The sequence below is a fragment of the Echeneis naucrates genome, chromosome 9 (genome assembly GCF_900963305.1).
Source record: "Echeneis naucrates chromosome 9, fEcheNa1.1, whole genome shotgun sequence".
NCBI classification, from domain to species: domain Eukaryota; kingdom Metazoa; phylum Chordata; class Actinopteri; order Carangiformes; family Echeneidae; genus Echeneis; species Echeneis naucrates.
This window is the reverse complement of record NC_042519.1, coordinates 7227692-7255074: the sequence shown is the minus strand read 5'-3', so window position 1 is coordinate 7255074 and position 27383 is coordinate 7227692. Positions and strand designations below refer to the sequence as shown.

Sequence of the window (27383 nt, the reverse complement as noted above, 5' to 3'; positions counted from 1 at the left end):
TGGTGACAACTTTTCGGATCAAACTGACATCCTTAGCGCACGCTGCAAAAACAAAAAATAAAAAAAAAGCATGTCTCGTAGCAATACAAGCCGACATCCCCAGTTTGGTAAGGTCACATGTTCCGTTACAGTGAACAGAGAGGGGCTATACCTCACACCCTCCACCCCCACCCTGCTCACCAAGCCCCTCTGAGAGGAGCCGAGCATGGAAGAAATATTCTTATTTAGATGAGGACTCAGCGAGGGGCACAGTATGGCATAATAGAAGAAGCGTACAATATACTGTGGCATGCATTGAGAGTGACTCCAACACAGCCCCCTTTTACAGAAGGCAATCAAATCTGGCAGTCATGTGTAAAGATACTTATCTGCCTGGAGAAGATTTCAACACCATATTTCAGGGAGAAATGGAAATCAATGCTGACAGCAGCTTGTCAGTGTTATATATTCAGAACATCTGATCTCTATAGAGAAACTTCCTTGTGAAGAAAGGGGAACAATGAAGAGATATTTGGCAGTGAAAGGTCAATTCTACATTGTGAGTAAAGTTAAAACACAGAGCCGGACAGATTTGTCCGTGCTTCAGGTATTCAATATCCTGATGAGGGCAGGTACTGTAGTAAAAGACACATCTTACCTTGGTGTTTTAACCCACTTCACTCCCCACGTTGCCTCGGGAATGCTTTTGCGTTTGTTTGACATTTTGCTGCATTTCATTGCGGCCCAAATAAAATCTAACGTGAATCCATAAGCAACACCTTTCATCTGATGTGGTTTTTGAAATATGTTGCTGTACAGTATTCACCTGACATATCTATAAATTTAGCATCAAAAGTAACCAGTCTTGCCTTCTGGGGATTGATGAAATATGACAACACGGAGGCAAAGAGAGACTTTGGCATGGATAAAGCCACTTGATCAGCTGGGATTCCTGCAAATGTGGAATTATCACCCAACCTGCGAATCGGCTCCACAATTCCAGCAAGCTGCGTTAATCAGATTTTCCCACCAGAGTTGTAGTTCATTGTCATTGCTAATGGAGCCTCCTCTGCAGGTTGTTGCTCTTCACTAAATTAGCGTGAAGTCTTATCCCAAAAACATTGACTAATACTGCACTTAATCTTGGAAACTCTCAACTCCTGTGAAAAATCTCATCTGGACTGACACTGATGCATCGGAGCGTCGCCCTGCGTTGCATTCATCATGTTGCTGACAAAATTAATCTTGATAGACTGAAACCAAATTACACCTGAGCTCACACCCATTGCTCACCACAAACACTGAATAAATATTTATCGATGAAATGTGTAATTTCTTCTGTGCGTGGTGAAGTTAATTTGGAAAATAAAGATGAAATGAGAAAACTTTCAGGCGAAATGGAAGAATATTTTTTTTCCTGTGCGAACTTGCTGTTTGATGGTCTGAGGTAAAAATTGAAAAAGGAGTCATGATCAGTTCCTCAAGGTGGAAAACTTGAAAGATTTGGTATAGTTTGAAATTAAAGTTTAAACTCAAACAAGTGCTTAAATTAAAGTAAAATACTGGCAGCTACAGTTGCCAGCATTATACTGTTAATTTACAATATACCTGCTATAATTACTTCATTCCTGCAGAAATATTACAGCAGTCTACTGTATTAATTATAACTTTTACAGTAGAATATTGTCAACCATTTGTTTGCTTTCATACTGTGATTTTGGTATTATTTACTGCAATTTATAAAACCATCCATCAGGCAGCTAAACAGGAAGAAGCTAGCCAAAAATATAAACCCTGCATGGTTGTAACATGCAGTTAACCCCAAGTAACTCTGCTAAGCTCATACTGTATAATTTTGGCAAAATATTCCATGACAGGTTTAACACTGTGCTCGATAAGACTGCAGTTACCTCCACAGGATGTACAGGATGTGTGCATGTGCATGTGTGTAAGCAGCACCAGAGGCTCCATCCGCTTCGTATTATTCTTAATTTCATCGAATAAAATTGCTGATTTACATAATTTAAACCTGTTTTTTAAATACTCTGCCTTGACTGTATGCTAAATAAGGTGCTGGCACTCGGTGGTCCGTGATTTTTCTTGGATCATTGTGGGCAGACTCAAACAACACAGACAGTTTTCTCTGAAAAAGAAAAGCTACTGAATTGTACTGTGATATTCTACCGTGTTTTGTAACACAAAGTGCAAAAAATTTGAAGTATTTAACAGTAATTCTAAAAAAAAAAAAAATGTTTGTATTTATGTATTTTTAGATTAGTTAGTTAGTTTGTTACATTGTATGTATTCAACGAGTCTATTTCATCTCCTGATTTTTCCCTCATACAGTATTTCCATGAAACAAAAAATTGTAATGCACTCTACTGGCATATCATAAATTACAGTAACAAGTTGGGAAAAGAATCAGTTTACTGTTTGTGTATGAAGCCGTTCATTAAAATTTTAATCAACTAGAACTGGACATGATTACGGTTAACATATGGCAATGTTTTAAAATCTTTTCAGTGAATACCCTCCGCAGACGTTATCGTTTTATGTTCGGGCTACTCTGTGAATTAATATTGTTTTAAAGGGTTACGAGACCATCAGCTCCGCTGTTTAAATGGCTTTGTAAAACTATGCAAATTGTGTCTCTCGCCTCTCAGTGCAAACGGGGTGAAAAACACCCGTCTTTAGCCTTGCCAGCCAAAAACAGACATGCACAGCTCATGTTATTCATCTTCCAAATGAACTCATTTTTCACTACTAATTAAAACACGTTGAGATGAGGAGGAACATGGAAGAAGGGAAGCATTTGTTTGAGAACTGCACAGTCATTCATTTGGACATGTATGTTTGGCTCCTGGTTAAAGAAAGCAAAGTGATGTACGAACACAGAGCAAGTTGTTGTCACTAATAGCGAGAGGGAGTCGTTTGTATTGTTGCGATGATGCTGACACACCAAACAGATTGACAGGCCTTAAAAATATTGGGAGGTTTGCCAACCTTTTCTGGCGCCATGCTTTAAAATAGATCATCCCGTCACCTCTATAATGTAGCTTAATCTATTAGGTACACAGCAAACCAACACAAATATTTTTAGATGATGGGTTTTATGGCTTTGTGTTTGTGATTAATTGAATAAAATGATGGCATTTCACAAATCATCCCTTTAATTAGTCGGTAAGCGTCAGAGTGACGACGCTGCCTCTGTCTGAAAACACAGAGACAGGGGTGGGGGCACCAACCAGAGCTCCAGCAGGGGCTGGGGGCCTTTTGGAAAGGAGGGAATGTGGGCTGAGAGGTAGGAGGGGGGTGAGGGTAGGGGGCTGCGCAGCCCCAGGCAGCCTGTACTGCACACCCAGGTGCTGTTGTCAGCTGGAGACCTGCCCCAGCTGCTCGCCAAAGATTGATTTAATTATTTCCATTCTCTCTGTCCCTGCATTTCTTTAATTCTTTGTCTTCTCTGCCTTGTTGCCTTTTGCCTTCTCTCGCTCTCCCTCTTGACTCCACATGATATGAAAGCCAAAAGGTCCATTGTTGTCATGACAATACATCATATATATTCAATTCTATACATTTGGTTTTATGCAAATTTGAAGCTTCACCTCACTATGAGCCTCACATTTCAGTGCAGCACGCAGAAAGTAAAAATGGGAAAACTCAGTAGATAACTCACTTTCTGAGCCAAATTTTGACACTCGTATCACTTCATCTCCTTCTTTTCATTTGGCTCATTTTCATACATAATGACACAGATTCGTTTTATAATTACAGATGTACTGTATTGTTACAGTCCATAAATGCTGAAGGAGATTTCAGCTCCGCTCGTTGAGTTTGAGGTCGTAGGACTTGTGTTATCAATTCTCAATGATTTAAATTGCTGAAGTTCTTTTTCTCTTATCTGATATTTTAAAGGGCAATGAAAAGGCCCATTTTTTCACTGAAACCCATCCTCAATCACAGTTAATGTTAACTCCATGTACACATAAGAGGGCTGATAAAGAATCATTAGTCTCGTTAATGGAATCACAGGTCCAATCCCTCCATCCTTTTCTATTGAAAAGCGCTCTTCATTTCAAAGTTGTTCTGCTTTATTAAAGCTCATTACCATTTCTCTTTTAATAAGCACTCTTTAAAGTCATTACCTGCAGTGGAGTTAAAGGCTCAGCTATTAAAAGGTTACTTTAATGTGAATAATGGCCTCCTGATATACTCAAGTTAATTACTATTGGACACTGGTTCTAGTTTAATCTTATGCTTAAACCTTAATGAAAGATATGTCACAGTACAATGAAATGGCAAAAAATTGTTCCCGATCAACAGAACTATTTGTGCTATCTCTCCTTGCGCAGGCAGCCTTCCTCCATCTTCTCCTCCAAAGCAGCCTTCCAATACATTGAATTGCCATGTGCTATTTTCTCAGAATATCAATAGACACATGGTTAGCATGCTTAATTGCAATTGAAGTCAATCGTATTAACATTGTCTTCATCAACCACCTTTTGTAATGTAATGTTGCAGTCAGCTCTTTACTTTTATTCCTCAGGCAAAAAAAAAAAACAAAACATATATATATATATATATACAGGGAGAGAGAGCGAGAGAGAGAACCTGAGATTAAAATATCATTTATTATATAGATTATATTTTAAGCAAATTGCTGACTTTGAACAAAATGCCAACTAACAGGTTTCATAATTTCCTGCACTAACTCAGTGAAAAGATATGGTCTTTCGTTATGTATAGCCTTTCACAGCACTCTGTAAAGTCCCAAACAATCAATATTTTCATATTGATCATGACAGTAGCATCATTTTCAGTCACAGAGAGCAGCTCTTTTCAGCCAAATGGCTCAAAAAAAAACAAAAAAACACTGTGCACACAGCTTATATGGCAACTACAACTTCATGCAGACAACGGTGACTCTGACTGGATGACATGTGACTAGAACATGAAACACAACAAAAATGCAGCTATTTCCCTGTAAGGTGAGTGGAGATTAAAAGATTTCTTAAAATAACTAAATAAATGCTCTTAGCGTTAGTGCCCTGTTTTAGCTGTGGCTGTGAGAAAATAAGCAGCCAATTGAAATCACGTTTGTCATTCAAACATTTAATAAACATTAGTGTTCCGTTCACAGTCCCAAAAAGTGTTGCTGTGATTTAAATATTTTAACTGTCGGACGCATGAGACACAAACTTTGGGTTGTGTAGTTGAAAGCAATGACTCACTGCAGAAATAAAAGTACACACAACATGTGCACGTATTTGCAAGAAAGACAGTGAAAACCCAACATTACTCACCGCCAAATTATTCACCACTCAGTATTCACTAAAATGCTCACCCAGTAATACGAGTACTTTGAACTGTTTGTGATTTCCCTCTTTGAGGGCACAGGGTCAGATGATGAAAGCTGACCTCTTTGTTTCAGACAGTTTTAATTCACAAGTGAAAAGCCTAATTGCTGCGATCTGCACAGAATGCCAGAGGTAAAGGCTCCTGAGAAGCATTAACCTTGAGATCATGTGGTGCAGTACGCTTTCTGGAGAAATCGAGGCAGCAACTAGCATGTGGATCAAACATGTGGATGAAAAATGTTTCTTTTTATTTCCCCCAATTAATAATACCAATGTAATTTCCCACTGATGCAAATACCACACAAACCTGACAATGCTATTAAACCGACACCTGAGCACCTCTCATGCTCACCAACTTCCACTGACAGACTGACATACATATATTTAGCAATTAATGGATTAGAAGATGCTCTCAATTTGAGACTGAGAACTTCTAAAATCAGCAATTTTCTGTCATTCTCAAATCATCACAAGAAAAATAATTATAATTAATGATATCATCAGTTAGCAGATTTCTGTTAGTCCTTTATTGCTAAAGAACAGATTCCCTTAATGTTTAAGTTAAAGAAAAGAACACATCACTCAAAAGCTCCACTTTAATTTTTTCTGCAGTGAAATATGTGTCGTATTCATGCACAGAATTAATGTGCACCAAATGCACCACATTAGCATTTTCCTGTGATACGTTTCCCTCTCTCTTAAGGTCATGTGGCTTTAACGGGAGGCTTAAGTAAGACTCATGTGCATGTGTATGACCCATTTCATAAATCCCATCGCCTCCTCTGTGAGATAGTGGATACTAAATGTCACAAACCATTGGGTCATCTAATCCCTTTTCCTCGACAAACCGCATTAAAACAATTATAAGGAACCAGCAACGGTTGGGTTGGAGGGCTTCAATGTGCTAAAATACTCTGATGACAACAAACATTTTCCGTCACGTCGACAACAAACGATGCACCCCATGAATAGGTTTGTTGAGATGTGGTGGACAGATGTTGCAGTCGCTGGTCTCCATGCTTGACAGATTATTTGCAGAACTTCAATGTATCTTTGAAGCCCAGGGGTCGGCTGCTGCCAGCCAAACAGAAATGGCACTGTCAGGCAAAGGATGGACAGGAGACTTTCAGCGAAGAACAGCAGGATGAAAAGACGTAACATTATCTCTTGATCAAGAGCAGGAGGCTTCTGTTGAGCATTGGCTTTTAAGATCAAATGTTTCTGCTGAAAATTGGCTGTAGCACCGACTGTATGGTGGTGTACTTCAAAATATAGAACCGCATGTTTCACATGAATGCCTTGCTAACAAGACGAGCGGGACACAGACATGTTCAGCTGGAGATGTTTGAAGAAAGCTGACAATAAAATGTGTAATGTTGCCACTTCATAGAGTCTAAAAATACAGAATCTTGCTTTTAGCATTTATTAATTACACCAAGCACGCTGACTGCTGAGATGCATGTGAGCCTTCTCTTGCCTTCTTTTTCTTTTAATTTTTCTTTTCTTTGAGCTCTCCATACACTTAAGAGAAGAAAAAGACAGCTATTGGTGAATGTGGTCACATTCACACCACTGTTTGTCACCACTGCAACATTAATGCACACGGTGGACCGTTAGGCGCCATATGATCGTTTTCTATGCAGCATGTTTTCAAGGGAAATAAAAGATGATGTGTTTGGAAAAGGGAAAAAAAAACAACTGTCTAAACCACTGACACGTATGCCAACATGTCAAAACAAAACATTACTATGCATTACACTAAATGAAATTTTCATCACACTGAAATTTCTGCTGGATAATCTGGAACAAGACCTTTAAAAAAAGATGTTTCACAGTCATCGTATTTAAGGAAATAGAGGAAATAGAAAGTTGAAGGTCTTTGAAGTTTCAGGAAACACAATTCTTCTTCGTCCTTGAGATTGGTAAGAATTTGGGCACGGTTAAAACAAAGCTACCAGTGGTGGTAAACTTGTTTCCTTTTTATGGATTTGGGTTAATCTGAGCCACTCTCTAAAGTGATATGGTTCACTTGAGTCCTTCAGTCAGTGCTGTTAGCACCCCCCTACCACCGCCACCACCACATGTACACACACACACACACACACACACACACACACAACTTAGTGACATAATATAATTTGTTGTTGTTTTGCCTACAATAAAATTTGCTGCATTACTAGTTTATACCGCTACTGATAATAACAACAAAAACAACAACAATAATAATAATATTAGTAATAATCATCATCATTGTTGCATGTGCATAAAATACATCAGCCAGAAAATGAACACCAGTGTGTTTAACCAGTTTTTTTGTTGCAGTATTTATTTTGCTTACTTTGATTCACTGACTGCTCCACCTGTCACATGGAAGATCAGGGTTCTACTGTGTTCCCAGTCACAAGGCGCCCACAGAGCAGTGGTATGCTCGTGCCGGCCCCAAACCCGGATAAATGGGAGGGTTGCGCCAGGAAGGGCCTGAACTGAGGTGTAATCTAATCAGGCAAGTCACAGCAAGCTGATTTGCTTTGGCAACCCCAAATTGGGAAAAGCTGAAAAAGAAGATGAAGACTTTCTATAGATTTGCTGACTGCAGTCCGCCGACTCGCCTTGTGTACTTACCCTGTGTAGTTTGTGTACTTAGCCGCAGCCAACCAGAGGATTCATAGGATCCGGGTGAATGGAGACCTCGGACACATGATTCGTGAGTCAGTATGAAGACTCGATTCATTCACCTGGCTGATTCAGGAAGTGACCAGATCCAGAAGCTATAGCAAACCGCTTCTTAGCCTAGCTTACGGCCTGTCAATAAGGACAAACAGCTTGTTTTGTTCAATGCAAAGGTAAGAAGTTTGACCTCTTAAGTACTTCTTAGAGAGGGTATTTGTTTTCTCCGCTGCTGAACGTGCTCCCTTGCCAGGAGTGAGTGGTGACTGTGTTGCTTGATAAGAGCCGTTGTTGGATTTACAGCACTTTATAATATTAGCAGGAGGTGTTCAGGGCAGCCTGGAGGCTGCAGTGTGTTTTTATTGGAAAGTGATAGGATGAGCTGGTTGGCTGCTGGTTAGCGTGCTAACTTCACTAGAATAATGTATGCGAATAAGACAGAGCTGTCATTGCTTTCCACCACTGGAGACAGAAGCAAGAAGTTTGATGCTGAACTCAAATAGCTTTTTCTAGACTGAGTAAGTATAAACAAACCATAATACTAATGCCAGTTATGAAACGATAGAATAACTGAGACATAGAACCTTTGAGTTCACCTATTAGTGCGTTGTCAGTCTCCATGTATACACATATATCAGCGAGAAAATGAAAATTAATAATTTACAAAAATATCAGACTTTTACTTTGGACTCTGTCTTTGTTGAAAGCGTTTCACAGGGTTTATGTGCAAAATGTGTATTGTTCCTCCTTTTGCTGTTGCCTCATTCATTTTTTATCCAAATGTGACTTTTGTTTATATACACCACTACTCATCCATGCACCAAAAACCATTTCAGATAAGACAAGTTATTTCTGAAGAATATATTGATACTGCTTTGCTACTTTTTCCCTCGACTGAGAAAAAAAAAAAAGACAGTGGCACTGTACCTCCGTAAGAGCCTCATAAAAATAATGAAACTCACACTAGAAGCTCTCCCTGCATTCCAGCACCACTACATTTGAACTGTGTGTCGACAAAGCAACAAAGTCATCACTATCTACAGCGTGAGCTTGCATTATGCTGATGAATGGAGAGCCCTGCCAGATTACTTGATTTGATAAGCAGTACAACCCATCGGTAACATAATACATCACAAATTGTTTTGTCAACAATTTATGATACCATTTATCAAATGACCATCGCAGTGGGCTGAGTTATGGTGTCATAGCTGGCATAATGTCAATACTCAAGCTGAGTTGAGGGCAGTCTGGCCACATTGATTTAGACACGCTACACTCTGACCTCTTCAGAGATTTTCTCTTCATTACCCGACAAATTGATGTTGAAGCGAGAAAAAAAGTTGTAAAATTTAATGCTGAAATCTTTATCTCCTTCATATATTTAATTGTAAAGTAAGTGAGATTAAGTCCAAAGTCTATGTTGTGAACATCTGATGCAGTTCGATGAAGACTTCAGAATCGCGAAATGAGGCTCATTTAAAATTTTGACTCAGAAAATGAGGCATCTGATGCTCAAAACAAGTTATGGTAAAAATATTCAATAGGACACTAGTGGATATTTAAGACTTGCTTAATAATATTAATTTTTTATGCCTGATCGTTACATCTCTCATCAATTTTCGAGCAGATGATTCACAACGTGTCAAAATGGCAGCAGCCTGAGTGCAGCCCTCCAGACAGACTTGTTCTTCTATTTCTTTTGTCACGTAAAAAGTCTCAGATATCTGTCAAATAGCCTACACGTGGATTTTGCATTGAAAGCACCACATCCAAGGTCTGATTTTATTGTGATTCTCAGGATCAATTTGGGCTGCAGCCTGGATAACAATTAAAATGTAAGGCCTTAAAATGCCTCCCCAAGTCAATCCCTGTCTCTGGTATTGACCAGAATATATGGCCCATGTCCAAGCCACCACCACTCGCTGGCCAATCTTAAAGGTTACGGCAACCACTACATGTACCCACATTAACAGGACACTCACCTCTCTGGGTTTATGGTCTGTGTAATAATTTTAAGCAAAGAGAGAAGTGCATTCAGTGGAGACAGTAACGGTGAGAGAGTCGAGGGAGGACAAGTATAGTATGATTGATCGTGGTGAGCAGTATAGCTGTGTACCTCTCACCTTCCCCCCCGATTACTGCCTACTCCTGATCTCTCACATCTGTCTCGACTTCCTAAAGAAATGGATTCCTTACATGTAACACTCTTGAGATTAAAACTCTATCAAAATGTTGACATTTTTTTTCCACATCCTACTTTGTGTATGTGTAGTTTTACACATGAAGAATGAAGCATGAACAGAGTGGGACACTGAGCTGCTCTCACTGGATGAGCTGAAGCCACAGTAGTGTAGTCGCGTATTGATTGAAATGGAAGTACGTTAGGGAGTTTAAAATAATTCTTTTCTCTGTCCAACAAACAGATTTGCAAACTGAAAAAAATAAAAATAAAAAATCAAAACATAGCAAAGCGCCTGGTCGAATTAGCTCCTGTCCTGCAAACATGTCAGTGATGTATCAATTCTCTAATCGTGCTTTTAAGATTCTTACCAGTTTATTAGTTTACCTCCCACACTAACACTAAAAGTGATTTAATAATCGCAAGGGGAGTTAACAGCACTTGTTAGAAGATGAAATATTTTCCCTTTAGTTATCTACCCTACTAACAGGCTACACAGGCAGTGCTGAAATGTAACCAGTCCATTTAGTTCAGTGTTGTTATCACTTTCTTTGCAGATTAATATTTTACATATACAACAAATGATCAACTAAAAGAAATAGGACACATTGCTGTAGGTTTAACTTCCAAGCAATATATATAGTGTTTAAATTGAGCTCCTCTATGTCAACCTACATCAATTTATACACAAGCACAAATTATTTCGTATTGTAAAATATGATTTTTCTGCCAATTAGCTGGATATTTGTTTTACGCTGTGGCATTGCTACAGTTTTCTTGTCCTAAAGATGTGAACGTGTCTTACAACACACAGCACCTGTCAGTTGGAACAGCTGGAGTATGAGCTCTGACCCATTCATGGGAATCTTTGGTGGGATGTTTAGTTTACTACACCAAACCACAGAGCGGATTCAACAAATATTCACGCTACCTCTCTGTGCTTTCATATGTACAGCCGTAATGAAGACAAAGTGCATGCGTACCAGCGACAAATACCAGGAAATAAATAAGAATGAAGTATCCAAACCAAATGAAAGACTGTTCGTAATTGGGTTAGTAATGTCTCTGGCACCGTCTGCTCGGTCATTTCCTCCAATCTCCCTGAGTAACAGGGGAATCATACAGGCGACGTTCAGACCAGGAGTTATCTTGGTATCTCGTGTGACAGGCCTCCTTCAGCAGGTCACAGCACACTTCCACCGTTGTCAAAACCGATTTTAATTCAAAGAGGCCCAGTGAAGAGATGAACGTCATCTTCAGATGTAATACAAGAGGCGATTTCACAAATCTTTTAATGATTTGTGACCCCTTTGTGGACAGCAAAATTGTGAAATCATGCACCCATAACTTCTCACTTAATCTGTATTACTCTCATCACAACAGAGCAAGCCACTCTATCACTAAATGCTAATCTCCTAATTAACAAGCTAATTAGGCAATTACAGCTTTGCAGAAGGATGCCCAAATGAAATATGACAACACAGTCACTTTCTACAGCACCTGTGGGTCTTTTCAGATGTCACAATGAGAGGCATGATGACAAAGTGTTGTCTCTACACTCATAGGTGGATATTTCTATGCCTCGCTTAGCTCGTTTGTAAAAATATTGTCATTTATTTAACGTAAAGCACAGTAAATGTGGAAACAACTTGTCAAATTACATGTAAATGATTTCTCTTCAAAGAAACGAACCTGCAGCCTTTTCAGGGCAGATTATTTTTAGCAGTATGAATACAAAAATGAAGTATATAGAAAACAGCAGGTAGCGCAACCCCTTTGGTTGTGTAAACATGGTTTTGTGAACTGGTAACACTACAGAGTCTTACTGTACGGACCTGTCACATACGGAAATGAATTATGTTGACATATGGCTGAAAACAACGGTGAATAGTGCTGCTATGCAATGCAATGAAGAATCATGCACTGCAACAGAGGAGAGGAGCCGAAGCTGTACCTTTGAGCCCTCCTTGACAGGTATGTAGTGTGACTTGACAGCTCAGTATTTCAATGATAAATGCAGTAGTCCTGGGACTCCCATTCACTAAACTCAAGAGTGTGTTGCTCTGATGCTTCAAGGTCAAGGGAATGAGCAAAACCACACAGACCACTAAAGACTATTTGTTTTTTCACATATTGATATCCTGCGATGATTAGATTTCTAACTCTAGTCATGTACAATTTCAGATATTTCAACATTAATGATGTCATCAATTTTGGACAAACTGGACATTTAATCTTAAGCTGTTTTTTTTTTTTTAAATAATAAACCAAAATATATTACAATATTTGCCTATTGTCTTTAATCAAATTAAATATAGCATGCATCATTTGTTCTGGCACAACTTTTGAGTCATCTTTCAGCTCCTGGGCAACGGCAGTAAGATGCGCCCCTCCTAGTTTAGCAAGATATTTAAATGTTATTGGAAGTAATGACTCACTGTATCGTGACTTAAACTGAACTTCTTTAGTAGAAGTTGTTTTGTTTTGTGAGGATAAATCCAGTCACTCATCTCTGACGCATGAAGATGATTCATGCCCCCAAACACCAGATAGTCTTTCATCAGCCCACCACTCTGTGCTGGCCAACGAGAACAGATTATTTTCACTGCAAGTGATGAAAATTGTTTTTCATTATTGACTGTGTGACACGCAAAGGGGATTTATGCCCATTTTGCATAAGTTAAGTCCAAAGTTTTGTGTAACACAGAATCATTAAACCCAAAACAACATGTCTCACTTTCTGTTGTTTTATTTTTTTTTTTTACTTTTCATTTTCTCTGAAAAGGACCAGCAAAATTTTTCAGATTTTTTTTTTTTTTACAACGCAATCTTAAGAAATTGTTTATCTTCCTTTGCGTCCATAAATCGTTAATTATGTTTAGTCTCTTTGTTTACTGTCAAACTAAATCTACAAGGACTAATCATCAGGGATCTTTGACTGCTACTTTAAAAGTAAAAACTTTAAATCCTTGTGTGTTAAATACACTTTATATGCACAGTGAGAACCGAGAGGCTGAGTAAACCACAACACCAACAAGACCTGTGGGACGTAGAGAAAGATTGTTCTCCTTCAGTTTCATTGAATAAACTGCTCTTTTAACTTTGTCAGGACTCCAACAATTATGGCAAGCACACATTTCATTTCTTGGCTTAATTAAAAATAAAAGTTACGAGGACAAAAATAGGACATTTAAAAGATCTCAACTGAGTCTCTCCAAACTCCCCAGAAGCCAGATCTTCTGTTGCCTAAATTTGGTGGAAGGTGGGATTACATCCATTGTGTTTATTTTGGCTGCAAGAGAATGTGAGGACTGCATTATTTAGGTCGACTTCGCTTCATCAAAGCCCTTCTGCCAAAAGTTTAGCACCAATACACACTCTCTCAATGAAACCTGATCTGCCTCAAACGCTAATCCAACAAAATAGTTACCGTCATGAAACACCAGTTAAAAGAAGTCAAATCTATACGCTTGTTCTCAAAAACAAAAAACAAACAAAAAAAAAAATCCCTGATCTATATGTTTATTGTAGAGGTGCATTTGCTGTCTTGCATCCAGAGCTCAACAACTTGTCTGCTGCCATAGCAACTGCGGAGGAGCACGGAGCAGCGCCGCCTGCTTGTGCAATGGATGTCACTCTTAGCAACGGCCAATCAGAAGTTCCCATCCTTTTGTACCAGCAGTGCGAAGATGGAGGGATGGAGTGGGTGGGCTTTCGCCGTCATGCGTCTGCCAGCAATAGGACAAGCGGATCGTCAGTCTCCGTCAGCCCGGTCCGTGATTGGTGGAGGAGCTCCCACTTTCCAATAATATAAACATGTCTGCCGCTTCCCCGGCTTGAACCAAAGGCTTTTACAGGGGGACCGCGCAGTTCTACATCAAACTGTATAAAAACTCCCATTGTGTATTTGCCTGTGCGGGTTTGCAGGGCTAAATCTTTATCACTGCTGTAAGAGAATATGCACATAGCTGTACGTGCACGCGTGAGGAAACGAGGACACCGCCGCTGCGAGAAAGGGAGAGAGAGGGAGAGAGAGACAGAGAGGGAGAGCGAGAGAGAGAGAGAGTGGGGGACTGCCGTGCTTTCATCATTATAATCACCATCCTAAGTACTAGCTCTTAACATTTTGTTTTTCGGTGTTCAGGCGAGAAGTGACAAGAATATAGACCCCTCCTCTGCAGGGCGGAGCGTGCATTTTCATTTCGTATTTTGTATTTTTTTTTTTTTTTTTGTGTGTGTATTTTTTTTTCTACCCCCGTTCCCTGCTCTGACACGTCTGCACTGAGTGAGTGGCATTGGCACACTGTCAATCGCTCACCACCGCTGCCATCAAACAACATAAAACACACACAGGCAGAGGCTGGAGCTCATAAATTTCTGCAGGGCGAGATATTTTTTTGCGCATCGCCTTTTTACACAGCGTTGTATCCTAATTAATTTCTTTCTCGCTGTTGCTTCTTCTTTTTTTTTTTCCTAAAGAGAAACCCCCAACTTTTTTTGTTGTTGTTTTTGTTGTGTGTTTGTTTTGTACATTTCATATTTTTTACAGTCACATTTGGACACCTAGTGCAGCAGATTGTGTATAGATATATATATTTTTTTAAATAATGCCGTGCGTTGACGCGGGAGTCATTTCTGCACATTTATAGTTGGCAACACCTGCAAGCCTAAGATTTTTTTTTTTTGATTTGTTTACACGTTTTCACATTGGATATTTTTTTGCCGCCGGTGCTTCACCAGGAGGATTTGGACATTTTGGAGAGGAAATGCGATGGGAAACCCATGAAGAGCGCTAATAAATGAGAGATCACCAAGGAGCGTTTCTGTCTCTACCGCCCGTCAAATCCCAGAGAAAAGACAGATTGGCATGAGGATCCGAGCGGGATACGATGGACCGTCAATTTTGACAGAGAAGTTTCAAGAAGAAGATTAAAAATAAAAATATTTATGCATTTTTCTACAAACGCAGCCACGCGTTTTGGCACTTTGGACCGCACGTAAAAAAAAAAAAAAAGCGAGAGGACAACGAGAACTTGGACTCAAGATTTACGATAAAACATCACTGCTTTAAAAGAAAGAAAGAAAGAAAATCACCGTGTCAGCTTGGTGTCGCTCAAGAAGCCCACATCCGTGCATCCCTCCAGTCTGCGGCACATGTTGTAGCCGATTTCGTATATGAGTTTTTCAATTTGTGTGGCTCAGTGCACAGACTCTTTAGCGGCTACCATGGACGATCAAGCCCGGATCATGCAGTCGATCGGCGGCGTTAGTCTGGCTGGCCACTCGGTACAAGGAGGCATGGCACTGCCGCCTCCACATGGACACGATGGGACAGACGGAGACGGAAGAAAACAAGACATTGGTGACATTCTCCATCAAATAATGACCATAACTGATCAGAGCCTGGACGAGGCGCAAGCAAAGTTGGTTGATTTATATGTTTTATTAACTTCGCCCTCCCCAAAACGCTGAACGCATCATTGCTGAGTTGTGGCCCGGTTAACTTAACTCCCCCGTGCATAACAATAGAGTGGCTTTAATGATAATCTTACACTGAGGTGTATTTACCGCCTGGCAAAGCTTTAACACGTGGGAAAGTTGTCAGTGAGGGAACAACAGCTTCTTAGTTAAAGTGCCTGTGTGATTCTAAGAGAGGATGTGTTGTTCAAAAAGTTCCTGTGCACACATGTCCTGTAGTAAATGTTCATACATCTGCACAACTGCAGGCTGATGGAAAGAAATCAAACGTCAGCAGCCACATTAATACATTTTGTATTTGCATTATATATACAATGGAGCATCGTTGTTAGAACAGATACTTTTATTTTCGTTTATAAAAACTTTGTGCAAATTCTATACTGTGCCACAGCAGGTGATAACTTTTTGTAATATCTTTGTTGGAACATGACAAGTCAAAGTCACGGTCACCTCAAAACTCCACATGTCAAATAACACATTTGTTATTGTCTAACAGGTGATTGATCAGTGAACTTATTTCACTATTTTATCTTGTCTCATACTGAAACAGGAAACATGGACTGAACTGTCACAGAATGAAACCAGCACTCTTCAGCGTTCTCTGTGAAATCAAAGAGAAGACAGGTAAGAGCTTTACATTAAAATATGAACTCAGAGAAAAATAGTAGCAGAGCCGGAATACAACAGCACATAGTCATTTAAGCCTCGCAGTGGGTTACATGGGACCTTTTGCCAAATTAATCAATCACTTTTTAAACAAACAAAAAAATATGTTGTCGTGCTGCACAGAAACAGCCCAGTTATTGTAGCACAGTTACATTTCTTTTTGATTCCAGAAGATGCTCTTGTTTGTTCATCTTCTCCAGCACCGGTTGCCTGGTTTTAAACAGAAAGTTCACTCCAGCTTGCACCCTCACGGCTCTGGTGCTAAACAGGATGGGGGAAATCCCGTAGCATATGCTCTACATAGCTGAGATCAGATGGAATCTATGGTTTATAACTGCACATCAATTTCCACACACTTTCAACATATGCAGTCAACTTTCAGTTCAACTGTCAGTCAGTAACTTTCCTGCAGTTGCCTTGAGATGCCTTGATCCAAAATACAAATTCAGATGACTCAAATAACTGAACTGTATAAAATTATATTAAAAAAAATTCTGATTAAAAAAAAAAAAAATCTTTTTTTTTTTTTTTTTTTTGCATCACTCTGTAAAAAGACCAACAGCACATTTCTATGTCCAGGGTTCGAAACTTTCAGCATGTGCACATATACACACAAATGTGGGAGACAGCTGTGAAGCAATGCAGTTTTCGTGAAGTTTAAACTTTCCTATACGTATGGTTTTAAAATTTCACCTTTGTGGAGAAGGATTGTCGTTTCTACGCTTTGCCTCACAGTATTTTCGGGGGAACATAATAACCAAGCATCCTTTTAAATTCTTAAATGAAGACGTGATAGATTTTGGAGGAATATCAGCTTTGTACAGACCTTGATGCTTCACTTTCACTTTGCCTCATTATCTGTTTGATTTGTACGTCTCTCAGAAAAAGAGCAAAAAAGAATATGTAAACAACAGTGCTGTGGGTTAAGTGTAATTTAGTAAACCTGACGCCTTGTCAGATTTGTGACCTTTGTGCAGTTTATGAGGGAATTGGCTTTGGGGAGACCATAAAAGTTTATGAACTTCCCCAACACAGGTGGCGTCCACAGGGTCAGGCAGAGAGGGTCCACGGTGAAAGCCGAGGTGCTCTGCTGCATTTGTGTGCCTGAACCTGGAGATTAAACACAGAGGCTGCAGATCACACATGCCACAAGATGCCAGCTTTTATTTTGTGTGCGCTCAGTGATTTAATGTGAGTGTTTTCTAGTACAGAGGCGTTGCTGTATCTGTCAAGTCCCAGTGGAAAAAAAAAAAAAAAAGAAAAAAGAAATGGCTGATTTTTATTTTAAAGAAGTTATATTAACATCCTTTTAATCTCCCAGTGACTTTTGATGAGACGTTTCAGCAGTTTTGCTTGTGTGACGGTTCTGGGTTGAGCTCCCCTGTTGTAAACTAAGCTGCTTAAGGAAAGAACAGCCGAAACTGGAATGAGGAAAAAAAAAAGTATAATATATATATATATATATATATATATATATATATATATATATATATATATATATATATATATATATATATATATATATATATATATATATATATATATATACACATAAATAATTATGTTAATTTGTGAAAAAGTGTGTGTATGGGAACAAGTGTGTTAGAATGAGATGAGACAGAGAGAAGAGGGAGAACAAGCTGATGTGTGTGTGTGTGTGTGTGTGCATGGTTAACCTGTGGTTTAGAGTCACAGCCTCCCCCTCTTAGCCATTGACAGAGCTCAGCTGGTCTGGTGGCCTTGTTGACCGGCCTGTTTTTCCAGCACACAGTGAGCCTTTCACTGGCTCCTGTAGCACCGTTCACAGGGCTCCCTTGGTCCTTTCATGTGTGTTCAGATGGCACAGGGGCCGCTGTCTTTCAGCCATGAGATCCACCGTTGGCTGAAAATGACTTTTAATAATAAATTTGAAAGCCGTCCAAGAGTCATTGGTGTAATTACTGCGCACATGTATCATGTTATCTAGAGCTATTGTCTGCCGCACAGATGAATAGTGAGTCTAAGGTTTAGCTTCAAAGCTCCAGACGTGTTTATGTTCAAAGCATTTAGTGATAAGCGGTGTGACAAAATCGCTGTGGTGAGAACGATTTTAATCTTGATGTTCTTGGTTTTAGGAGAGGTGAGGGCTTGAGGTTTCGAACACTGGAAAGCTATTCTAAAGACTTTTCAGGGTGTTTGGAAGTTTCTGGCAGACTTCTGACTGTTATTATAGGACTACAGCATATTTCTGCATTGCTAATGCCCTAGAAGTATTAATTCACTTTGATATGCTAATTAGAGAGCATTATGCAAGAAATGAGATTAAGTGGCAGCATGAAGTCATTTGCCTGTCACTAAATTGAGTGTTTTTAGCAGGAGGGTTTTTTTTTTCGCCCAGATTTTCTTGGTTTTGCATTTAGATAAGCTGCATGTGAGATCTGGTCGGTGAGTGGTGTTCTTTGTCCTTCAGTGTGTGACGTTTTTGTTGTATATGCATAAAGAAAAATGGCAATTAAATGGTTTCATTCTCTTAAGTTTTCAGCGTTCCAGGACAAAGGCTGCGTTCACGCTGTTCCTTTTTACCTGTGGGCTCCTTTAGGAAGTCAATGAATGCATTGAGTGAAAATGGCCTGTAATTCAGATGAGTTTTGCAGTTGTTCCTCTGTGCTGGGTTTGTTTTATCCTGCTGGCTACTCCCTTGTCTTGCTCTCATGCTTGGAAGAGAGGCTCGCAGCAGCAGCAGCAGCAGCAGCAGCAGCAGCAGCAGCGGGAGTGGCTAGAATAACAAAGGTGAAAGATTACCTCCATATGGTATTTCTGACCAGGAAAAGAGAGGTTCTGTAGCAGGACTCCTCTTTGATGTGAGGTTTAATCAATAGAAAGAGATTACAGAAAACTATTACAGGCTAAATCACGGAGTGCCACAGAGAGGCTTAGCCCTCTCCACAGCTCTCTCAGCTGCATGGCGCTTCTTTTGGCTACGTATTGACTTGTTGTTTTCCTGACCTTTGACTCATCAGGTTCAGAAATGGGGGGGGGGGGGTGGTCTGGAAAGGCAGGGGAGGGAGAGTGAGAGAGGGAGAGAAAATGTCTGACACTCAGGCTGATAAATGCTCCGATCCAGTGTTTAAAGCAGTGGATTAGGGAGGGACTGCACTCACAGTCCGAGCCAGTGTCGGTGTCGTGTTGCACATGTTTGATTTGGCTTCCATAACCTGCTAAACGTCTGTTTACCGGTTTGCCCATGTTATGTGTAATGTTCGCCTATGAAAGGCTGTGTTAACTAAATACAGTTCAGGATGAGCCTGTAATTAACCACATGCAAGGCTGACTAAAAGCATTACCTGGAGTAAATAGAGTTAGGACCGAGGAGGTAAGCATTTCTGAAATCTACAGGGAACATTAATTTCAATGTTCCTTGACAAAGTTAATGAGCCTTCTCATTCCAATAGTGTTATTATTATTAATTCCAAAATTAGTATTATTACTATTCTAATTATTATTATAGGGAAAGAAGAAAACTATATTTTATTCAACTTAATTTTTTGACCTTTTGGGTTTTCTTTATGCTTAAAAAGCTCCAGTAAATGCATGACAGAGAACAGAAAGCTATTCAGCAGGAGAGACAATTGACTTTGGCTGCTTTTTGTCTCAGAGAGCCCCAGTGATGCGGCTGCAGTGACTAGATAGTGTTGTGCCGAATGGCTCGCACACAGCTGGGTTCCTGACTGGCTCAATGGCAGGGCCACTAGTCCTTCCTCCTCTAAAGCATGAGGGGAACCGAGGAAGATGTGGTTATTATCTAAGTAGCTCACAAATACCCTCCATTTCCCCATCAGCAAAGATGAGAAGAAAGAGAGCCAGATAAAGAGGGAATAGGAGAAAAACAAAGAGAATACATGTCAGTTTCATTTGGAGGGGTAAATGCTTTTGTGCCGTGGAGATGGATGCCTGTGCACGGGTGCTGCCTGGTATCTGCACACACAGCTCCTCAAGCCTGTATTTTCTTTTTTTTCTTTTTTTTTTTTTTTCTTGTACGATGATTCAGTGCTGTCCCTCCATCTGCACACACGAGCACCCATCTTGCACACATCTCCCTTGCTCCCCCTCCAATCGCTCCAAGCGTTTTTTGCGGGCTCCTGCACGATCAACAGCTCATAATTGTTTTTTGCACATACGTTATGCAAATGACTCTTTATGGCAACTGGCATAACAATTAGCATTCTCCAACAATATTTTAGTAGGTTAATTGCAAAATTTCTGAATTGTACATCTGAGTTGTTAATTAGGCATGACAGAGGTGGTGAAATAGTTATCTTCAGGCGGTGGCAGCCAGCAGAAGCTGCTTTGGATGCAAAAAGGAAGGATTGATTGAAATTAGTTTACAACAGTTGCAATGTGGCTGTTGCCTCTTTTTGCTTTTCGCTGCATCTGTTTGTCAGTCCATGTAAAAAAAATTAACTCGAAGACACTGAACAGAGATGTGAATGATACAACTTGTTGTCTTGCCAAAGTGAGTCAGTGGCTGTGCTCTTGTCAAAATTGTAAAAGGCCTTTGACCTGCCAGATACAGTTAAATCAAGTTTCTTGATGGCAAAAAAAAAAATGAGTTACACCCAAAAAAAAAAAAGCACCTTAAATATTTCACACTTTGCATTTTATGATTAAATTGCTAAAATTGACTAAATTGATAAATGAAAGAAAATGTGCAGTATTTTTTTCTTTTTACCAAAAAAAAAAAAAAAAAGAAGTTCACATCCATGTGTTAATGAAGCACAAAGTTGTAAAAAACTGAAATGAACCTGTCATGAGTTTATGAGTATGAGGAACATCGTTTAACTGTGTACTTTCAGCCGACACCTCTGTTTATTTACAGATTAAAAAATAAAATAAAACAAAAGCCACTCAACGTGAGCCTTTCCCCGAGTCTCCTGTGTCACGACGGTCATTACTCGATGGTCGAGGATATGTAACTCCACGGAGCCAGTCATAAGTGGAAAAAGGGCTACAGTGAAAGACTGGTGCAAAGCAAGTCCTCAGTAATGACTCTGCTATTTATAGGTCCCTATTTCATTAGCTCTAGTGTTTCAGGGAAGAGTTTTCCTCATGGGACAACAGACACCACGATGTTCATTTACTCTGTACACATTACATGTGGACAACTAAATGACCCATCATTTGTGAGTGCAAGAGCGCTCGAGACGATCCTGCTTTTGTCACTATTAATGCTGTAGCTCGAGGAGAAAATCCTTTTGTATTTTTAAATTGTTGTAGGTCATTAACTGTCCGTGTTTCATACAGTTTCAGAGTCGGTGTGTGTGTGTGTGTGTGTGTGTCTGTGTGTTACTGCTACAGGTAACGCACAAGTCAGTTATTGTACACATTTTAAATCTTACTTGTAATATTTTGATGCTGTAGCTCATTGCATGACAAAAACAGTGAGTGATGCACTGCTGTCAACTTCTTTTTCTTCGCACACATTCTTTTTTTTTTTTTTTTTTCACAAAACAGGCAGAAAAAAAAGAGGAAATCTGAGCACTTTTCCCTCATTTGCGAGCTTGAAAATGAAGCCCCTCTTCCCATTGTTCCATCTGCCATTGTTCCACATGTTTCATACATTAAAATGATATATTGAAGGCAGAAATGGGAAAAAGACTGCAATGCAATGAAATTTTAATCAGCGTCTTCTGCTGCTTTAATAAGGCAAATAATTCTTATTGGCTGCTGTGTTAAGATTTCTGATATTTAATTCATAACAAACCTTGCATTATTCTCCTTTAGCCCTGAGACAAGCTCCACTCTGCTGCCTGCCAAGAGGCAACTGTGGGGGGAAAAAAAGAAGTAAAAGGAAGTGCAGACTGAGCATTTTTCTTATCAGTTGTGGCATAATACTACCACGTTGTTTTGATTCTGCCTGTGAATTTAAATATCTAAGTGTGTGTGAAGCTGGAGCTAATGACAGAGAAACTGATCACACATTTTTTTTACATATATATATATATATTTTTTTTTTTTTTTTTTAATAATGAGTCAGTTTAACTGTTCACCAGGCATGCTATCGCTTTATTTTCTTAAGTCCTGAAAGTTCATTTTTGCGTCTGAAGTAATGGAAAGATGGCGAGGGGCCAGCAGCTAGGTGCTGGCTCATGTTACAGTGAAACGGCGGGCCCTGTTTTCGTCTCTCGGTGAAATGGCTTAATTGGTGTCAGAACCCCAGGGATAAAGGCCTCTTGCTCTGAAACACAGCCACACAGACCCTGTCTTCCCTCAAACCAGGAGGAACGGCCGGCGTCTGCTGGTGAATGAGGACTAAGCCGTGGCATAACAATACCAAATGATGTTTGGGATGACAGAAATTAATATGCGCTTGCTCCCAGAAAGCTATGATTAATGACGGCGAGCAGGGGAATGCTGTCCCTCCTTTTGCTCCTCTTTGATGGGGATTGAAAGGCAGGGGAAAAAAAAAGGGCTGGTTTCTCCTCTCTTTAGAAAGTGGAGGTCATCCAGAGTACATTACTACTATTCTTCCCTTGCTTTTTCCTCAAGCAGGAGGCAGGAAAGGAGTGAGTACTTGTAATGAATTTTGGAAGGATTCAGTAATGCTGTGAGCCGGTTTATTGGCCCATGGCATGTTGCTCAAAGTGACACATAGCTGTGTATCTCTGCAAAGATTTGAATCCACCAGTCATAATTTCACCTGTAATAATTAGCAGTCTGAATATCACTCTGATAATTACAGATATATATTTTAATAACCTGTGCAGGATCATTTGAAGTGATAATTTTTACGAAGTAAAAGCACTTTTCATTTTAATAATGGAGCTAATAACTGATGTTCTGGTGGCATCTTTTCTTTCTTTTCTTTTTTTTTTTTTTTCAAATAGAATTTTATATACAGCCATTGATTCAGAGCAAACGTGTGAACAAAATGGTGGTGTGCTGTTGCCATGATAATGATCTGTATCTGTTGTGTCCTAGGAGGAGACACATGAATATTTAATTGTGTCTGCTAGAGAGATCCCCAGACCCTTCTGTTCATATCTTACTTTCTCTAATGTGTTTCCACCCTCCCAGGTACTTCCTCTCTAAGTAATGGAGAATTAAAGTGCACATTAAAATGATATAAATTGCAATGTAAGGGATTTCTAAGGACATTTGTCTCCCCACAACGCGGTTGAAAATTCAAATGGCAAGTTTTGACAATGGACATTCTGCTGACACGGTGCATTTGCCTCATGTTGGCTCCTCAAATAAGCATTTCCTCTGTCAAGAGTGATTGATATGTATTAAGCATGTGCTTTTTACATCACAGTGCTCTGGAAGATGATGTGGGTACAAGGATATGAGTTTTAAACAGTGAATGAGTTCCCCTCATATTGATCTATTTGTGCTGCCGGAGTGGCAGGTGCTATACGAAGTCTGTGTCAGCTTTGATTGTTTGTGTCAGTGATCCGAGCCGACACTGAGCTCTCGTAGTGTTCGTCACTGCACTCCTCTTGATGAATGGCAGCACACTGCACAGATCCCCCCCCCCCCAAAAAAAAACAAAACAAAACAACAAACAAACTTGTGTCTTTGCTATCTCACAGAGCCTGTGAATCAGCACTGACTGGTCCTCACAGAATAGTTATCAAGCTGTGCCCAAGATTGTGGGACATTCCTGAAATGTCCCAAGGGTATTATTATTATTTTCTTCCTTCTTTTTTTTTTTGGTGCTTTAATAAAATTATGTAAAAGCTTTCCATGTGAGTGTGAACATCAGTTGTTGAGAGACAGGAGGTGTGGTTCCTCTCCCTCTCTAAATATTCAAGATCAGTTCTTAACTGTGTGTGTGCGTGTGTGTGTTGGCAGGCTTGCTCGGCTGTGGCATGAAGGTGAGGTGCGTGATGCTCTGTAAGTATGCAGAGCACGGTGGGGCTCTCGCGGGTGCTGAAGGAGAGCATGGAGTGGCAGAGTTAATTTATTTAATGACTGAGCGTCTTATATCTCCCCAGCCCTGATTAGAATACATGCTTGATGAGGGAAGCGATACAGGGGTGTGCACTGCCCCTAGGCCCTAGCACGTACATTCACGGTTTTCTTTCTCCAGTGCCTATTTTCCCTACCCCGAGTCCACTGGGTTTTATAAAGAAAAAAAGAAAGAAAAAGGATCATTTCCACTTTTGTCTGTCACACTATTTTGTGAGTATGTCTCTACGTGTGATCATTTTGTTGCACCCTGACAGGAAATTCAGTTCTGAGGCTGATTAAATGTGTGTGTGCATGTGTGTGTGCGTGTGTGTGTGTGTGTGTGTGTGTGTGTGTGTGTGCGTGCTCGGTGATAAAGACGAAGTGCTATGGAGCTCTATGAACGTGGGAAAGCCAAACAGAGTGTGTCACTTTGGCAGCACGGGCTGTCAGCATTGGGGAGCTGCAGTTGTAAAAACCATGACCTTCCTCTTTGCCAGCATGTCTCTTGCAGAGCCAAAGCGCTGCCCTGTAGATCTGGGCTGGCTGTAGGAGGGAATACAAACACAGAGAAAGGACAGACAGTGGAAAAAAACGGTAAGAGCCATAATTGTGAAGAGGAGGGGGGTGGCAGAGAAGAGGGTGGTGGTAGTTGGGGGGTTGAAGTAATGAAATACTTCTTGGAGCTATCATGACTGAGAAGGTGAGGGAGGGAAAGCAAGAGGACTGACGAAGAGGGAAAAAATACTCCTAGGCTTCTAACATTTCCATGAGCCATCATCAGTAATGCCGCAGCAGCCTCACAAACCAGAAATTATTTCTTCAGGCGTCGCTGTCAAGTGTTATTCAAATAACACCAGCCTCACATTTGAATAACAGCCGACATTTTGAATTAATTAATCAGACAAGATAGTCTGGGCCTTTTCTCATTAGTCTACAGGTCAGGCTGGGGAAGATATATGTGCTGGTGATGATATACTTGTCTTTAATAGTGATTTATGGAGATTTTGGATTGTACTCGATTCGTCAAAGGGCCCAGTAGCAGAAAAATAGGACAGTGCATATTTCATTACCTAATCTTTGATATGTTGTATGATGCTAAAAGATACAATCCTGTTGTTTAAATGTACAGGAAGCTCGTTTATATTCACCCTTCTTGAGTGAAGAGGTGCATGCACACACACACACTGACTGGTGTGCGTGTACACACACATACACACATTTAATCTCCTCTCGTAGACCTCTCCCATTTTACTTTTCCTATGCAATTAAGCAAGGGCTGTAAATTATAACTGTGTCGTACTTTAATTATCATGGTGTAAAAATAGAGTTCCTGTCTTTGAGAGGATTTTATTAACTTACTCAATATTCCATGTCACTTCAGAGAATCACGAGATTGCAGCAAGGTTTAACATGTTCTGATTCAAGTGTGCCATTTATTTGGATGTATGTATGTGTATCTGGATGCATATATATATATATATATATACATATATACATATATATATATATATATATATATATATATATATATATATATATGTGTGTGTGTGTGTGTGTGTGTGTGTGTGTGTGTGTGTGTGTGTGTGTACACACACAAAAACACATTCTAATATTCTGTCGCAGCATTTGTGGGTTCACCTTATGTAGCTGTTTGCTGGTGTGACATTTTATTTTGGTGCCTTGCAGGGTGGTATGTGTGGTCATAGAGGTGTAAATGAAAATATATATTTTAGGATAGCTAGTGCTAACAACATGGTGTCACCTGCTGTATTGGGTGTAAAATATTAATGAACATGTTCTGTTTAGTTACACTTCACCCACTTTTATTTTTTTCTTCTTCTTTTTATTTTATTTATTTATTTTTTTAACATACACAGATTTTAATCAGCCATAGTAGACATGCAGCACATGCAGTCTGCATCTGGGATTTTGTGCTCGACAAACGTGTGTGTGTGTGTGTGTGTATGCATTGTCAGGAAGCTAAGAGCTGTTGCCATTCTGGTGAGCAGCCCACACAAAATGCACCAACACCAGTGTGACAAAACATTCAAATAAATTGCTGTCAGGCTGCTGAAACACCAAGTGCAGCGATTTTTATCTGACATGTGGAAGACCCAGACATGCAGTCCTGACAAGTAACGCCGGAGCACCTGTGAGAGACGAGCGATAAAAATCTGGATATGCCTGATCCTCGGCATAACAATACCTATCATTACATGATATTATTACTCTTCTTTAAAACAGAGCTTGAGATGGAAAGATAGTACGTATGTTGGCTTTTTTTATCGTCTGGTTAGTAATTGATCATATGTCCTTGTTTGTGCATTTAAAATTCAGAGTGAAATTGAATTATGCGGTCTGATGGGATACCACCAAGTATTAAGCTAATGCTCACGTTCATGTAGAATTGTTTATGATTTAGAGAAAACTACCATCAATTTGTCTGCTGGCTCATTGTGAACAAAGTCTAAGGTTAAGGCTGGACTTTTTTTTTTTTCCCCCCCAAGTCCAGCATTATTCATCTTAGATGTTAGACTCTTAGATTTATGAAGATTTTGAGGCTTCAAATTATTTTCTATAATCATTTCCTGTAGTGTAAAAAAGCTGTAGAATAAATTGCATTTTTTTTCTTCTTTATAGTTTAAATAGGATTTAGTGCAAAATCAAGCCGCTGCTGATTGACTTTGCTTTACTGTTCCAAGTAACATGGAGGTGCAAATAAATACTGAGCAAGCTCGTGTTGCTTCACTTGTTTTCATTGAGTCTACAAAATTGAGTCAGTAATTCTTAAATCCAATTGAGTAGCATTAAAAAAAATGCTTTTTAGAAACTCTGAGACAAAGGACTCACTATGCAACGCGCCATCCATTCTCCACTGTATTGTTATTTTCTCCCTTATAGGTTACTAATGAGGAATCGGCCCTCATTATGATTTTAAGGATGAGAGAGGAAAGCTTTTAATTAATGATATGTAAATGGTTCTGAATTGATTATGTTAGAATATCAAGAGAGATGGGTAGAAGCTGTGGTGTAATATATTTTAATTAAGAATTAATTAAAAATGATGGCAATTTTATAGTGGCTCACAGAAAATAGAAGAATTTATTCTCTGTCACAAGTAAATCAGC

General features: G+C 39.6%; 1 protein-coding gene across 6 annotated transcripts in view; it reads left to right on the top strand.

The window, feature by feature from the left end:
• The first annotated feature begins 14653 nt into the window (after window positions 1-14653).
• The window catches only part of LOC115048659 (pre-B-cell leukemia transcription factor 3), a 55758-nt gene continuing 43028 nt past the window's right edge, over window positions 14654-27383 (top strand). For all 6 annotated transcript variants that reach the window (XM_029510322.1, XM_029510318.1, XM_029510317.1 and 3 more), the window contains exons 1-2: window positions 14654-15605; window positions 16211-16284. In XM_029510322.1, the coding sequence (XP_029366182.1) occupies window positions 15358-15605; window positions 16211-16284 (322 nt within the window). In that variant the 5' untranslated portion in view covers window positions 14654-15357. The remainder of the gene's footprint in view (window positions 15606-16210; window positions 16285-27383) is intronic.